Source organism: Orbicella faveolata, unplaced genomic scaffold, assembly GCF_042242905.1.
Source record: "Orbicella faveolata isolate gen_17 unplaced genomic scaffold, um_ofav_v1 contig_48, whole genome shotgun sequence".
NCBI classification, from domain to species: Eukaryota; Metazoa; Cnidaria; class Anthozoa; order Scleractinia; family Merulinidae; genus Orbicella; species Orbicella faveolata.
The window spans coordinates 5,695,767-5,712,643 of NW_028301578.1; the positions used below are offsets into that span (position 1 = coordinate 5,695,767).

Consider the following 16,877-nt stretch of genomic DNA (forward strand, 5'->3'; position numbering starts at 1 on the left):
TCAGGATTGCCCTGTAATTAAAATGCGTCAAAACATTACCCCTCGGACGTATTTTCGCAGTTTCGGGAAAGGGTTTTAATCTGTGATGCCGAATGGTTTAGTATTAGTTTTTGAATTTCATTTTTTTTTTCTCTGAAATCTTGCGATGGAATGCCAAAAAATATCGATAATTATGTAACGCTGCTCAAGTGAACAGAAAAAATATATGATTAAAACAAACAATTATCTCAGAGACAACAAAATTTAGCTCAACCCTGCCTACTAATTTGCGGTTGCTATGGCGTTGTCAAAAGTCGTAGAAAAACAGTTGAACCGGCAGTTCAACATAAATTCAATTCGGTTTATTGAACGGCAATGTTCAACCCTTTCAGCTCTAAATTGCCGGAACCTTTCTCCTGGGTTTTAGTTCTATAAAGACACAGCTAAATAACTCTGAGCTTGCTCTACAAGATAACACTATTTTTGTTGGTCACGACGTCATATGACGCCAGATGACGTCGTTTGACCCGCTTTCTTGGATCCGCCATCTTGGATTTCACTATTTTCTTAAAAAGTCAAACAATAACGGAAATTAACAAGAAATAACACGCCAGACTTACTTGAAATCTGTGGTTGCCATGGCAACGTTGAAAAACACTGACACACAATTTCAAAATAACCCTGGAGAATAAATGAACAGCTACTGAAAGTTTCAGCCTCTTAGAGTAAATAGGGGTATCCAACGGTCTCATTCAATTTAAGAGTGCTCAAAAAATTTGGCCTTTGCTCGAATTGCTCTCAAAAATTAGATGTGTGCTCGCTTGCTCGTGCTCGCACAATTTTTGCCACTGCTCGCAAGCTCGGATTTTTGTCAAAATTCTCTGCCGTGTAGCAGAAGCATAATTTGCATTTTGGAAAAAAATTAACGCTGTAAACAATGTTTCCCTTATGGCAAAACTAGGAAAAGTTCGGGAAACATGCACGCGCTGTATATATGAATTTTTACCACAATTGCAACTAATCTCGAAATCTGATTGGCTAATTTGCTGTTGTCGATAAGAGTTTAGACAACACTGCTCGCGTCAATGTGTCACACTCTGAAAAAAAATATTTTCTTTGACGTTGATTTTGTGGTAAAAAACAAATCGAATGCGGTTTAGTGTTGTCTGTACTCTTATCGACAACGATATGCGTCATCACAGTGGTCAAAATTTGTGCGCCTCGTGAGTCCACAACATTTTGACCACTGTGATGAGCATACTCGTTGTCTATAAGAGTACAGAAAACGCTAAACCACATTCGATTTGTGAAGTTACTATTCGACCTTCAGAGCTTGTCAGAGCTGTATGGCTGCACTGGGCAATTGGTTAGATCCTGGAGGCCTCCAAATGAAACTTCAGTGCGTTAAATCTTTTTCAGTCAATTAGTGCGAAACACAGTTTGACGATCATCGAGACCGAACTCGAAACCCTTGTCAGACTAAATGCCACGTTGTTAACATTTCCCAAGAATTATATAACCAAAGAAACATACATGTTTTTTTATTATTATAATTTCACAACTCTTCAAAGTCTGGACGTGTTTACCAGGCGGGTAGGCTTACCATGGCTCTATCTAGGGTATAACCCTAGCTGAGCACTAGGGTTACCGCAACGCTAGGGTAACCCCACCCTGCGAGCAGTTGGTTTCTCCTACGCCGAACGAGAGAGAAACTGCTGCGAACAACCGTTCGTTCCTTTGAGTTAACCACCGTCCAACGCCATGGACGAATAAATTAACTTTCAACTGGTAAAACTAGTTTACAAGCTGGTTTAGGCTCGCACACATGCGCTCACCAACACAACTGCTGCGTTTAATTAAGCGAGCCCACCGGGTAGCGATCAACGTCCAACTCCACTGCGGACGGTCACGATCTGGGTTGCGATGTTCAAAGACTCTTAATTCTTCGATACTGTGCTGTACATTGCTGGAAGTTCTTCCTCTAGTGCCTTAACTGCGCTTCTGCGAGAAATTTGCATTCTTTTGACCGGCGTTGTACAAACACTTCTAGCCAACAAATGAAACTGACACCAAATGCATCACGTGGGGCGTGACGAACTCGCGCATGCTCGATGGGAAAGCAGACCGTTCGCTCGGCGTAGGAGGAACCAACCGCTCGTAGGGTAGATTAACCCTATCTACCTTTTTAACTCTCCAAGAAGAAAATGTGATATATACCAGCAAAACGGTCAAATTGTAACTCAAGAAATTAAACATCGTACGTATAAATTCACATTTTGATTTGGGCCCGGGTCAAACGCCGTACTTCACATGAGCCGAACCTAACGACAGTTTTGTTCGACACAAATAATTAAAAGAACGCCTGTTTAAGTCAAAAGTGGGCCTATTTAGTCGAACCGAACTGTTACACCAAACAAACAACAAAAACGATCTTGCTGGTCAGTGGTTTTCAAAGGAAAGTCAAAATTGCGCCTTTAGACCTTTGATTACGCGTGTGGTTCGACTCACGTGAAGATCGGCGTTTGACCCAAAGTCGGTCTTCAGGCGTTATTCACGGCTGGCCAGGCGTGAAGAACGCCTCAGCCGCTCCAAATAAAATCAGTCGAACTTAAGAACGGTGCCCACTAAATACAAAGGTTTTTGCGCCAGATTAGGACCATGCGGAAAAATAGATCTTTACAAGGCTATTGGAATCCACAAAGAAAAACTGGGGTAGCCATGTATTTTTTCTAGATAATTAGCCTTGAATCTCAACAAAAATGCTGACATCAGCATTTTTCTGAAAAAAAAAGGAAAGGATATCTCTTCACAGATTTTCTTAGAATTCTCCATTGCACACAGAAAAGCAAACATATTTATAAAGATCTTAAAACTTAATGGTAAATGGTTACATTTAAACCATTTATAACAAAATCTTTGCAACAGCGCTTTTAGCGTCTCTGACAGCCTTCCTCTGGTTCAGCTAAAATACAGTCTAAATACCTTTTGCTCACAACCAGAAACTAAGCACGCGCTGAATAGGCTTGCCACTTCCATTTCATAACATAAAAAGTAGGGGTAACCACGCGTTTTTTATTTATTTATTTATTTATTTTTTATTAAGTTATTGTTCTTTTTTTAAAACTTTTACGGTACGCGTTACATTTTTTCCTGTCACCTCCCCAGTAAGTAAAACATTTGCGTATCTCACATGTGTTTTGCGCGTGCACTACGCCATCTGCAGGTACATGTTTACAGTTGGATTTCAGTATAATTTTCGACAGATAACAGCTAGTTTTTCAGCTGGAAGACGTTAACAGTTACTGGTTAGCGATATGCTGCTATTCTGGTGTTCCTGGTTTAAGTACAGGTTCATTAAACTTGATTTGGTCACAGTAGGAAAATTTTGCTTTCATTTTAGTCGTGTACTCGGTAGCGTAGTTGATTGCGTCAAGGTCAACCCCCAGCGCGCGCGTTGCGCTTAAACCATGCCTTGCGTGATGCGCAGGAAGTGTGCGCACTAACAAAAGTAGGTACCGTCCTTAAGGTGGCCGAACACAGTTTTCGCGCGCGCTTTTGCTGATGCAATTCAGCGCGCGCACAAGGACTGGAAAAAACAAATACGCCGTCAATAGAGCGATCATTTTATTTACTCAACACCCACACTATCTAGCTGTGCTATTTTTCTCTATAATTGAACGCGGTGTATTGATGGCTTTAGTCTTTTATTACAAAGATATGTTAGAAAAGGTAACGATGCAAAGAACCCAGCAATAGCTTCTCAGCTTTTTCTTTCTTACCGAATGAACCCAGTTAAATTGCAGCGCATGCGTAGTAAGTCAAAAAATTGCGATTGAATGAAAATTGCACTCTCGGAAATACGCCTATTTTTCGAGAACCACTCATTAGAATTTCACGAAATTTGGCACGAAAATACTTTAGGAAATATGTAACTGGAGTATTGAAAATAACTGAATTTTAACAAAGGAAATTCTAGATATTCTAGTGAACCTTCAACAAGGGATAATTAAAGATCTCTCTGTTAAATTATTAGCAAAATGGTGTTAACTTGTGAGAATCGTTACAAGCTTATTACATGCAAATTATAAAGAAAATCTAATGACTAGATTTTCTGCAAATGAACAAAACCGATTTTAAAGGCCTGTTTATGTCTATCCATGTTGCCATGGCAACGGCGCATACGTCAGCTTAACAATAAAAAAGAACAAAGTTTGTGTTGCTAACTTGCTTGCTGCTATTTTTGGCGACCGAGGGATCAAGGGTTTTAGAGAAAAAGGTGAATGAAACGCAGGTATCAAAAACTGTGTTCAGCCACCTTAATTGGGTCAAACGCCGAACTTCACATGAGCCTAATTGGTTGAGTTGGGTTCGGCTCATTTGAAGTATGGCATTTGACTCCGGCCTTAGTTTTGCTTTGGATTGAAAATGATTCGAATAACAGCTTTTTGCGACCGAAATTGTTGCAATAATGTTCGTCGCCACTGGGTCAACTGTCGCTAAAATATTCGATTGCAGAATTGTTTATAGTTTTGCTGTCATTTTACCGTGCAATCAGTCGACCTTATCGCCTGAAGAAGACTAGCAGTAAGCAGTCGAAACGTCGTGATCTACATCTCAAGTGACTACATCGTGAGACAAACGATAATACACTTTATTAATACAATAATTATCGGTTGCGTGTGTTAAATTTACGAAATGCTCGCTGCTCGTCATCAGGTATTTTCTGAAGTGCTCGCTTCTCGCAAGGCAAATTTGATCACTGCTCGTGCTCGCAAAAGTAAACGCACTGCTCGCATGCTCGCAAATGCGCACAAAAAAACCATTTAAAACTCACTTGTAAATCGCCTTACCGAAACTTTGAAAAACCTCATGCGTGCGCGCCTCTCCCCCCTCCCCCAGTCCTTGTACGTCCGAGGGTTAATAGATATGATAATGTATGATATCCTATTTGAAAACTGTTGATCTGTACACTCCAAACATCGCATGAGCAACCACTAAGCAAGTGACAGTGGCCTTAATTACTGACAAGCACATAAGTGTTATCCCGTGGCGAAAGGGTTAAGTAGACGTCTCTGCTTGATTAGTCGACCCGCTGTTTGGGGTTGTCAGTTCAAACCTTTGTTTCTCTGATAGGGTCTGCAATTAGACGGCTAACTAAATTGCCTTCCGCTGAGGTACGACTTGTTCCACTCCGAGCTCTAGAGAACACATGCCAAAGAACTTTCCGGAACTTGTCATTTAACATGATGTAAAGCCATGGATTTACTGCGCTGTTAGCGTGACCAGACCAAAAGCAAAGGAACATTACATACGGAGGACTGGCAAGATGAATATCTGGACGAAATGCCAAAATGAGATGGTAACAGTGCGCTGGGAACCAGCAAAGTGCAAAGGCAGCGGTAATTATGGCAAGCATGCGTACAACTATCAGTTTTGTCTTTTTGTTTCGTTTTTCGGTCTCTGTTGACACCACACCAGGAACATTTCTTCGCCAAAGCGCGCGGCCAACCAGAACATAGAGCGATGAAATCGCGAAAAGTGGAATCAGGTACATGAGGAGAACCAGGTAGACGTAATATCCCTTCATACCGAATGTTCCAAGCCGCTCAAACTGCGGGGAACAAGTAAATATATCCAATGGCTTGTACTCCACAAGCCGCCATACAAAAGCGATAGGAACAGAAAACACCATTGAGCTTAACCAAACTACGACGGCGAGGACTTTTGGGCGGCGAAATCTTGGAAAACGACGGAGAGGAAAAATCACCGCCAAATACCGGTCCACTGACATCAGGGAGAGACTCAAGATGGATGCCGCCAGAGTGACGTAAAAGATGAAGTACACCAGAGTGCACGTGATGTGACCTAGAATTCCCGGCAGCCATTTCCCACCGGAATAAACCCATTCTATCGACACGGGCATGACGAACGATGTCACCAGGAGATCAGCGACGGCCATGTTGACAAACAGAAATCCAGTTATTGACCTCGTGTCAGGCCTCCTCTTTATGATGAAAATCAGGAGGAAATTTCCAGTGACGGCCGCGGCCATTGTTATGCAGTACAACACAGTGTAGCCGGCGGCTTGTAGACTGCTAGGGAATTGTTCTGTTAAGGAAATAAATAAATTAAGAAGATTGTCTAGTAATTTGCCGCGAACTGGTGTTTTGAGTGCATGTCAGAGTTTCCCCCAAAACGATTCTTCATAGGTTTCCTAGGGCTCTGTACACCGGGGGGGATCCCATGCTTAAAAGGACGGGGGTGCTCGTCAAAAATTTTGGAAAGCCTCAAGAGGTACTAAGATCCTGTTATGTGGGCTTGGCTTGATTTTTTTTTTTTTTTTTTTTTTTTCCCACCCCCAAGAGGTATCAATTCTAAAACAACACCTTAATTGAATTTGCACTCTATTACTGATGAGTTGTGAATTCCCGGTGTAAGTGTGACAAAATTTGAAAAAAGTTGATTGCCAAATATCCCCTGTCATATTTCTTTTTCGGCTTAATATCCTTAAAGGTACCCCTAAAGCTCTCGCTGTCAAAGTTTTGAGTCTGAACACGCTAAGAAGTAGTAAAACCGCTTTTTTAAACGCCTAAATAGCCTGCGAACATGTTCCCAGTGAAGATGGAAAAAACATTGGCGACCGAACCTAGCCGACGAGCGCGAAACGGAAGAATTCGGAGAGCGAGGCGATCAGGGCGTTCACGCTCGCCGGGAGCTTGTTTTCAGGTCTACGCCTAAAAGGTAGGCACCCCCGTCCTGTTTGTATGGGATCAACCCCCCCCCCGCTTCCCCCCCCCCCTCCTTCCAACTCCTGGTCTGTACAACGGCTACCCTGGCAGAGATTAAAGTGTCCGTTGTAAATTACTGACCCCTGTATATTGGTGAAAATTGTTGGGAGGTCTCAAGAAAGGTGAAGTTTACGAGTCGATCCACGATTATGGCGAGAAGCCTTTCGTGGAAGTGGCATTTGGTAGAAGTTGCGTTTATTCGTTTGTTCTCCTCAATGTATTTGTCCTAAATCGCATTTGGTATAAAAGGAGGACGGTCTGAGATCGAGAGATTATTGTGGCTTAAAAAAGATTAATCCACTAATATCAATTATACACGGCAGAACATGCTATTTAAGCAAGAGCCATCACTCTTAGCGTGATTTATAGCAAACGTCAGTGACGTAACCTATTGTTATGAATATGCAAACCAGAGAACTACTGGCTGGTGAAACAAAGGATTATTTTGTTTCATGTTATGAATAGCAAAAACAATGTTTGTACACAAATATCTTCCCTATAGCTCTTCACGCAAACCTGCGCACCAAATCTCTCTAATCCGGGCCGAAGAGTGACGACGATGAACGAAGAGCTTTCACAGATCACCAAACTGCAGTTTTGTGTCAGAAATCTGGGCGTTGATGTGCATTAGAGTTCCCTTCTAAGCAAATGTAATATACCGATATGTCAACTTGTTGGTCCAAATGAAGTTAATTTGGTATAAACAGGGTGTAATCAAACGATTACGATACCACTGGATAGAACGTGAAAATGATTGGGTTTCCTTTGAAAGACCAGCGCAAAATAATATGCGATAGATAAGGTGTGCTATGGTATAAACTGCCCAGATGCGGGCGTAAACGGGGTAGGGCCGGGTGTAGGGAGGCAAAAAGACAGTCCCCCTCCACCCATCCGCGCTCTGCCCCCCCCCCCCCCCTCCCCCCGCTACGCAGGCTACAATGTTTGCGATGATCGACAATTATTCGTTAACTGATCTGGGTACGTGTGCGGTAAAAGGTCACCACCTTACCTTGATATGATTAACAAGGGATTAACAGTGTCTGTTTTTCGTTGTTTTTATTTTATTTGTTTTAATTTTTGTTAACTTTTTTCTCATTCTTATGAATGGAAGCAGGTTGTACGAAGTAATTATTTCTAATGATAAACAAGAATCTAAACAAAATGCTAATTAACACGTGTTGATTTAACATCCTGGACTGTATATTTCAACACCGCATTGCCACGTTTTATGTTCCCATACCAATGTCAATAGTATTACTGTATTACTATATGCATCGAAACGTCAAATCGCATATATATTTCACTTTTTTTAACTAAAAAAAAAAACAGTCTCAACAAATATTCTTTCAATAGTGCATTTGTGATTTCCACGACTTCTATTTCCATTTTTCTGAACGAAAATTAGCATCCTGTCTTAAACGTGTACTAAATTAACGATCTTAACAACAGCTTTGACTCTTTGCTGTATTGCTGTGGACCCTTCGTGTTCACCGTTTTCCTCACAGATTGATTTTCGTACACCAGATATCATACAATTCAACAATATTGTTTCTGTGGTCATAAATGAATTGTTTCCTTTGTGTAATTTGTTTTACGCATAATTTCCTTCATTACAGCTGTCATGGTCTTTCATTCGTATCCAGTGAGCAATATTTTATAAGCAAGATGCGTGCACGCGATCACCCGTAATGATAATCAAGTTCTGAACTCTAAAAACTTATTCAGCTATTTGGAGACAGTTAACACGATTTATCAGATCTGATATAGCAAAATATTGCTTACAATAACTCACTTATTACTGCTATTACTTTATACTAGATATACATTTCACAGGACTTACCTTCAGACGAATTCATATCCAAATGTTGTGTACTCTTAATGTCAATATCAAACAAGAACACTTGCCGTGACTATGAAAAGACGTCGTTTGGTCTAACTTGAGGACCTGTGTATCGTTTAGTGCAAAAGTTGTTGGGTCAAAATTAAAGGAAGTATCGATGCCAAACCATATCTTTGCAATAACCACAGTACACCTCAATACACTCGCTCAATCCTCTTCATGCCCTTGGGGAAGTAACACAACTCGATAGAAATTTGAGACTTTACCCTGTGTCACGTGGCAGGGGGGGTTGCGTAGGTGGAACGTTGCTATGCTGTAACCCCGCGCACGCCGACGTATTTCCGGCTGTCGATCGTCTCCACCGAGAAGAAGCCTGCAACAAGAGCCGAAATAATATGATGCTCTCGCAGCCTGTTGCTATGCCGCTATACATATCATAGTTGTTTATGTAAACGCGATTCGCCTCTCCTTGCTCGCGGTTTAAAGCGATGCCCGGGGGGGAGGCACTGCCATATATGGGCCATATAGGTATGTGCCGCTGTGAAGGGTATGGTTTTCAAGCAGTTTACTCTAGGATAGGGTATATAAATCAGAGCGTTTGGGTCTAGAATAGTAGAATAGGGTATCATTTTTCACAAAACTGACTAGTTGGTTTAAGATTTTATCTAGACTAACGAAACCACGAATTGCCACTCAAAAATATAAAAAAAAAAAAACAAATCAGCAAGTTTAAATTTACGCAAATCAGCCTCAACAGTGTCGATAGATGGGGGGATTTGGGGAGTTTACTCTAGTATAGGGTAGCAAAATTCAGCTGAACTACGCTCTGGTATAGGCTAAGGGTTCCAAGGTCCCAGCGGCACATCGTCACCCAGAAATTCCCAAAGTACCTCCCCCGGGACGCGATGAAAGCTGTTGAGCAACCCCTAACTTCAGATGACGTATAAGTCGTATAAGTAAGGACAGGAATAACAGTATTTAGAGGTACATAAGAGAACTTAATTATAAGCTAAGGGAACTTCTTCTATAACTAGACGAAATGCTGGTTCATCACCAACCTTTGTTCTCAGCGCTCTCTCCTTGAAATAGGCAAATAGGCCATATAATTTTTCACGTTGTTATTATAAGATAGTTTTGTGCTGGTATGTAGATTCGTTGATATACAGGTTACGTAATTATGCTAAGAAGTTAATATTTAAGGGGTTTGCTCGTTAGGAGTTGTCACTTCGACGGCATCTCCGCTTTTGATCAGTTCATTTTGGAAATTTTGTTTTAGTAAATTTCGTGCTATGCCTGATCCACCGCCGGAGACTGCATCATCCCAACTTCAGTCGATAGACGTTTCCCTCCTTGATGCGAAGTTGCAGAAAACGTTTGGTGATTTCAAGCGCTCATTAGACGAACGCGAGGTTGAGACTCGGCGAGAACTGAAGAAATTGACCTCGAGAAACGCATTAAGTTGATCCGCTTTGCTGACTAAAGTCCCGCTGGCTGGGCTGCAGTTGAGGAATATGAGTCCGACGAGCTCGCCGAAAATTCTGAAGAAACTTCGAGCGGCTGAGCGACCTGTGCTTACCAAGATTAAACAGAAGTCTTCCAAACCTCGTGTTTCAAGGTTTTCAAGTGCTCTTAAATCCCGAGATTTTCAAGCTACACAAGGGTCTGGGTCTTCTGCTTCTCCTACGTCCATTCCTTTTTCTGCTGACTCTAATTTTCGTCAGTCCTTTCGTGCCGCCCGACAAGTCCAGCCTTCCGACGTCTGCTTTAACTGCAATCAGCGAGGACACTGAGCTAATTTGCCAGCCTGCCCTCTTTTCTACAAGACAAGAGGTAGTTTCACTAACACTGGCGCCAGTTCAACGTCCACAAAGTCAACCACCGTCTGATTTGGCAAATGTTCTTGCAAGATTGGGTCCAGATAAGTACTCTGACTTCAACTTTGACTTGGGTCACATTTCTCTTGATTCTAGCTTTACTGAATATTTTGAAGGCTGTAATCAGGTTATTGTTAAGGGTAGGCTTAAAGCGAACATTTCTTTTTGGCAAAGCATTGGTGCCTCTAAGTTTATTTTAGATACTTTAAGTTTTGGTTATAAGATCCACTTTTCACGGGAACCTACAAGTGTTTTTCTTACTAATAATAGCTCAGCTTTGGGCGAGAGTGATTTTCTAGAATCCGCTATTCAAGAGTTACCTAGTGTTGGCTCTATTGTTTCGTGTACTTGCCCACCTGACGTGGTTAATCCATTGTCTGTTTCTGTACAGTCAAGTGGTAAGAAGAGGCTCATATTAGACCTCAGGTATGTTAATTAATTTCTTTGTAAATAAGTCCAAAATTAAGTTTGAGGATTCCCAGTCCATGCTAAATTTTTTCATCGGCGAGTCACCTTCTACTTAATGGGCTTATTCTTTCGATATTAAGTCAGGGTATCATCGTGTTGAAATTTACCCCTCACATCAAAGATTTCTCGGGTTTTCGTGGGTTTTCAATGGGGTTCGAAAATATTTTAAGTTTGTCGTTCTGCCCTTTGGTCTTTCTACGGGCCCTTACATTTTCACCAAAGTTATGCGTCCCCTCGTCAAGCATTGGCGTAGTCAGGCTATCCGCATTGTAGTTTATTTAGACGATGGTTTAGGGGTATGCGGTTCGAAGGATACTTGCCTTCGACAATCTTTGTTGGTGCATTCTGATTTGATTAGCTCGGGGTTCGTTCCAAAGAAGGATAAATGTATGTGGATCGCTGTTCAGTCGCTTCGCTGGCTTGGTTTTCATTGGGATTTTGCCCGGGGTTCATTGTCTATTCCTGAAGATAAGATATCAGTTTTGCTTGCGTCCATTAGGGGGGTTTCTAGTTCTCGTATAGTTACTGCAAGGATGCTGGCTCAGGTTACCTGGTGTATCATTTCCTGTGGCTTGTTTTCGGTCATATTTGCAGAAGCACCGCATTCCGTTATTGACAGCAGAGCATATTGAAAGCCAGGGTTTTTCGTACTACTGAGGCTATTTCTGAGTTAAATGCTCGAGCACTTAATTCTAGACCTTTTGTCTATCTAGTTAATATCCCTCATCACATTGTATATTCGATTCCGACGCTAGTGAAGTTGCTTGCGCTTCTTATACTTATGTTGAGGTCGAGGGGTTTCCTGTTGCCCACAAGAATTTTGATGATCTTGAAACGAAGCAAAGCTCCACTTGGAGGGAATTGAAGTCTGTTAGTTTTGCGTTAAGAAGTTTTGCTCCCATTTTGCATAATTCCTCTGTTAAGCTTTATACTGATAATAAAGCCGTAGCGTTCATTACAGATTCTGGGAGCAACAAGCCGCATTTGAATGCTATTGCTAAGGGTATTTTCTGTTTTACCTCTGCTCATGGTATTAGGTTGTCAGTCGAATGGATTCCCCCGACGCTTAATCAGAAAGCTGATTATTACAGTAAGATCGTTGATTTTGACGACTGGACAAGTGTGTTTCCAACGATTATTTTCGTGAAATTGATTCTCGATGGGGTCCTTTCACCGTAGATTGTTTTGCTAGTTATGCAAACACCAAGTTTCCTAGGTTCTATTCGCGCTTTTACAGTCTTAACACTTTGGGTGTAGATGCTCTTAGTCATAGCTGAGGAGGTGAAACTGTTGGTTGGTCCCTACCGTTTGCCTTGTCACCCAAGTTATTGAGCATTCAAATTATGTAAGTGCTGAAGGAAGGTGAGTTATTGTGCATGGTGCTAATGAGAATTGTATTTTTGGTTCTGATAATTTTAGTTTGCTTGTCCTTTTCTTACGTGTTAATGGAGCCAGTTAAATTTAAGCCTTTAGTTTGTATTTTTCGCTTCGTCAGCTCTTGGAATTGAAGTGTTTGCCACTTGGCTTTGTGCGTTTATTTCTTTTGCCGCTGGGCATTTGTACACTTGCTTTATTTCTGGTTGCCACTGGGCTTTTTTCACGGCCACTAGTAGTAGTCCATGTTGAGATTTGTTACTTGCTGTATTCCCCACTGGACTATCTGCCTATACCTGAGATTATTTTTCTGTTTAGTTTTTCATTATTCAAAATCATTTTTCTATTTTTTTTTTCTCTGCACAAGGTGATGTTGTTTTTGCGCGGACTAGCTCCACCCTACAGAATCCTGAGCTCCGTAGACTTGTCAGTTCGCTTCCGACTCGTGCATTGCAATCCAAGGCTCCACGCACCATTGATCAGTATTCTAGGTCTTTTCAGAAATTCAGAGTCTGGGTATCTTGCTTTCCCGAGATCACTGCTTTGCCTACAAGGCCGCTAGACGTCGCTCTTTACCTAGAGCATCCTATCGAAAGTGATACAAGTTCCTCCGTACTTCACAGTAATGCTTCCTGTGGTATTTCGTGGGCTAACAAGCTCTATGGTTTTCCTGATCCACGTCAAGATCCTCTGGTAAAGAACATTCTCGAGGCCGGTGTCCGGATTTGCGCTAAACCAGTGGTTAAAAAGGAGCCAGTTTCTCCTGAGATGGTTTCTTCAATATGTTCAAAGTATGCCTCGCCATCTGCTAACCTGTCTAGTCTCCGAATTGCAGCTTTATTTATTACCGCTTATTGTGCATTTTCACGCTTTGATGAGCTAGCTAAGTTGCGCTGTTGTGATGTAAATTTCCATAATTTAGATTACGTTAAGATTATTATTGCTGGGCAGTAAGACTGACGTGTATAGGGATGGTTCAGGGGCGGATCCAGGAATTTCTGAAAGGGGGGGGGGGTTGTACACTATTGTAGTAACCTTTAACGCCAATGGTGTGGAAGGCGAGTTACGGCCCCGTGCCTCTGGCACGAGCTCTTAAGGGGTCCGGAGCCATGTCCCTCCCCCCAAAAAATAATGTTTCCGATTTTTCCTTTTAAAACGCCTTTTGCAGCATTCCCGAGACTTCAAAAGAGTTGTGAAGGCATGATATAAAATCTGGAATTTATCTTATTTCTCAGCCAGGAACCCAGAAATAATAATGCATGATTGAAAGGGACAGCAGTATCATCAATAGTTATTTGCCGTTTCTCTACATACCTCATTAATCAAACAACGTAGCCTGAAATAGTCTTCTAAGATGAGCTTTTACAAAGGCCTCGCATATCTCGTCTACCTCGAATCTCTCAGGGTAATGCATAGCAATAACAGCGAGATCTGAAAAGCGCTCTTCAGACATCGTTGATCTGGTGCAGGTTTTGATCCGTTTCATGAGCGAAAAGGACCGCTCAGCTTCCGCACTACTGATTGGTAGGGTGCACGCAATGAGCAGAAGACGATGGATGTTTGGAAAAGCAATCCCGGACACTCCAGCTTGATCGTCTGAGTTGCCGAGTTTTGGTAGCTTGTTAGGAGGAGCAGAACAGCTTCTTTCTGTGTTTATCATGACAGTTCACTTAGTGAAGATATCATGATAAATTTCATTGTATCTGTCTCCGTTTAATGACAATTTTATTTCTGCTTACCTTCATTAATACCTTCATTATTACTCGCGAATTCTTCAGACCTTGATTGGGCTGAACCTGCAAAATGTTTATATTCGAAAGAAATGATTTTCTTGCTAGGCAGTTTTCAAGATGGCGGTCCGATGGAAAATGCACTTTGTTTATGAATTGCACGGTATGTCGAGGCTATTGGCTGTTGAAAGTAGTTATTGGTGTTACAGAATTAAATTAAACGACTTCTTTTGAAAAAGAACCACGAACTTACCTGATTTCTTTGTATAAAAATCTGTTACTTTCTTCATTTTCCGTCCAACGTTGAACACACTTCAACAATACTGAAACATTCGCTTGGTCCCAATCCCACTCGTTTACGTTTGAATGAATTTCACCTGTTCATGTCGCCTGTTTCATCTGATCCTGTCTGATGACGCGATCCTGATACGACCTTCTTGCAAGTAATATCCTCCACAGTAGTCGCGAAATGTACATTATCTTTTCAAAACTTGAAAAGCAGTCGAATGGTGGAAGTGAAACAACTTTGTAAAAAACAACTTTTTTCTATTATTTTTAGGAAGAATCAAACAAAATAACCAAAAAAAATGCTGCTCAAAGGGGGGGGGGGGTTGCAACCCCCTCAACCCCTCCCCTGGATCCGCCTCTCTGGTTCCTCAGTTCTTTTGGCTCGGACAGGTGCTGTCACTTGTCCCTATACGATAATTTCTCGTTATTTTCATCTCGCTGCTTTGAACTGCAATTCTAGCGATTTTGTATTTCGCAACCTTGTTTATCATAAGTCCACTCTTTGTTATTCTTTAGGTTCGCGACCTATATCCTATACCAGAGCTAGGGAGCTTTTGCTTAATTCCTTAGTTAAACTAGGTTTTCCTAAGTCTAGCTATGGTTTGCATAGCTTAAGATCAGGTGCATGGTGCCTCTGCCGCTGCGAATGCTAGCATCAGCGATCGTTTGTTTAAACGACATGGTCGTTGGAAATCGGATCGTGCAAAGGACGGCTATGTTAAAGACAACATCAATTCCCTTCTTGCAGTTTCTCGTTCCCTAGGTCTATAATTCTCTTTAAACTGTGCTTTATCTTCGAAATGGGGCAATTTATGTCTGATCAATAAACGAGATGCCCCCTCCTATATGACTGATGTTTTCTTACTTATACTAAGTTAGAGATTATTTTGTTTTCGTTTCACTGCAGAGTGATTAGACAACAAATATAATTTTTCACGTTGTTATTGTAAGATAGTTTTGTGCTGGTATGTAGATTCGTTGATATGCAGGTTACGTATTTATGCTAAGAAGTTAATATTTAAGGAGTTAGTCCGTTAGGAGTTGTCACTTCGACGACATCTCCGCTTTTGATCAGTTCATTTTGGAAATTCTGTTTTAGTAAATTTCCTTGTTTTTGTCTACTACGTTTATTGTGTTGATAACAATCCTAGGGCAATTTATGTCTGATCAATAAACGAGATGCCCCCTCCTATACGACTAATGTTTTCTTACTTATACTAAGTTAGAAATTATTTTGTTTTCGTTTCACTGCAGAGTGATCAGACAGCAGATACTCGTATTCTCGGTATTGGACTGGGACTAGCTTGCAATGGAGGCTCACACGGAGGAATATCATTTGCATTTGAAAAGACTCCCACCATCAGCCTCAGTTTCAAGCTAGTGCCAGTCCAATACCGGGAATACGAATATGGTCTATCACTGAGCTAGGAAGGGCCGAGAAAAGCTCTTGGACGTTAGTTGCGTAATTTAAGAACACGAATAGCCCGTGGTTTACAAAGACTACATGACATTGAACAATGGGTGATTACTGAACAAGCGTGATTATTTTCCTGTGAATTTCGTCGGGGATTTTTGTATGACAGCTCATGAATAGTTTGTTTTAGGACTAAAAATTGGTTTCGATTTCAGTTGTGATCAGCGTCAGTATTGCGAACATTTAGTTTTGTTTCAAGCTTTTATCGCCGTGATTACTGTAGTTCTTCCAAGCCACAGAGATCCACCCTTCAGAACCTACTAATCTACAATAAAGATTAAAGAAATCTCTGCTGGGCTCCTGGTGTGTTGCCTTCTGTACCAAAATGTTACTCTGAAACGAGGAAATTATTTCAAAAAAAAAAAAGAAAATGAGATTTCTCTAAGGGGACTGTATGTCAAAAGGCGGTATGTATAGGCACATAAAATCTTCTCGGCGGGCGAATGGTCAGAAATGTTTCATTCTGTTCTGAAATTGAGTATGAGTTTGTTGTTCGACCTAGAAAATCAGGGTGTGTATTTAAGAGAAACTCGTGAAAGGCAACGCATTTTTTTTTTTTTTTTTAACGCACCCATCTCTTTTTCATGATCGGGTTTTTCATCTTCACGCTAAAAATAGAAAAAGAGAGTAGGCAAACAAAAACAATCTTAAAACGAGAACTCGGTATATCACCTTGAAATTTAAGGGCCATACTCGAGCCTTTATGTTTATTTATTTTTTGTGTTCTTCTCATTGCTTGCATTCATCTGTCTGCCTGGAAGTGCCCCTCAGATCCGCGTCCTTTGAAATGTTTGAAAAAACATCGCCAAAAAGTAACCAAATACATTCCTAGCTAGGAAAAGGGCCGGGCGTCGGGGGGGGGGGGGGGGGGGGTACTTCCAGAAAAAGTTGGGTTGGGATGTGTGGCCCACTTCTCAAAACCCTTACCCCATTTATGACCAAAATCAGCGTTTTTTGCTACCCTATTTATAACCTGTCCAAAAATTCGATAGCCTATTTATGACCTTTGCGGCTGACATAGTTGCCCCAAACATAAGTTATGAAGGTCTTTTGTTGGCGGTT

General features: G+C 41.4%; 1 protein-coding gene and 1 pseudogene across 1 annotated transcript; one reads left to right on the plus strand and one right to left on the minus strand.

Moving 5' to 3' along the window:
- Nucleotides 1-4,609: 4,609 nt before the first annotated feature.
- LOC149096146 (prolactin-releasing peptide receptor-like) lies at nucleotides 4,610-9,519 on the minus strand. The gene is made up of 2 exons (XM_089281535.1): nucleotides 8,608-9,519; nucleotides 4,610-6,087 (listed from the first exon to the last, which is right to left on the minus strand). The coding sequence occupies exons 1-2, from the start codon at nucleotides 8,621-8,623 to the stop codon at nucleotides 5,090-5,092; spliced, it is 1,014 nt and encodes a 337-aa protein (XP_089137661.1). The 5' UTR covers nucleotides 8,624-9,519; the 3' UTR covers nucleotides 4,610-5,089.
- Nucleotides 9,520-9,736: 217 nt separating this feature from the next.
- LOC149096147 (uncharacterized) lies at nucleotides 9,737-11,563 on the plus strand (annotated as a pseudogene).
- Nucleotides 11,564-16,877: the final 5,314 nt, after the last annotated feature.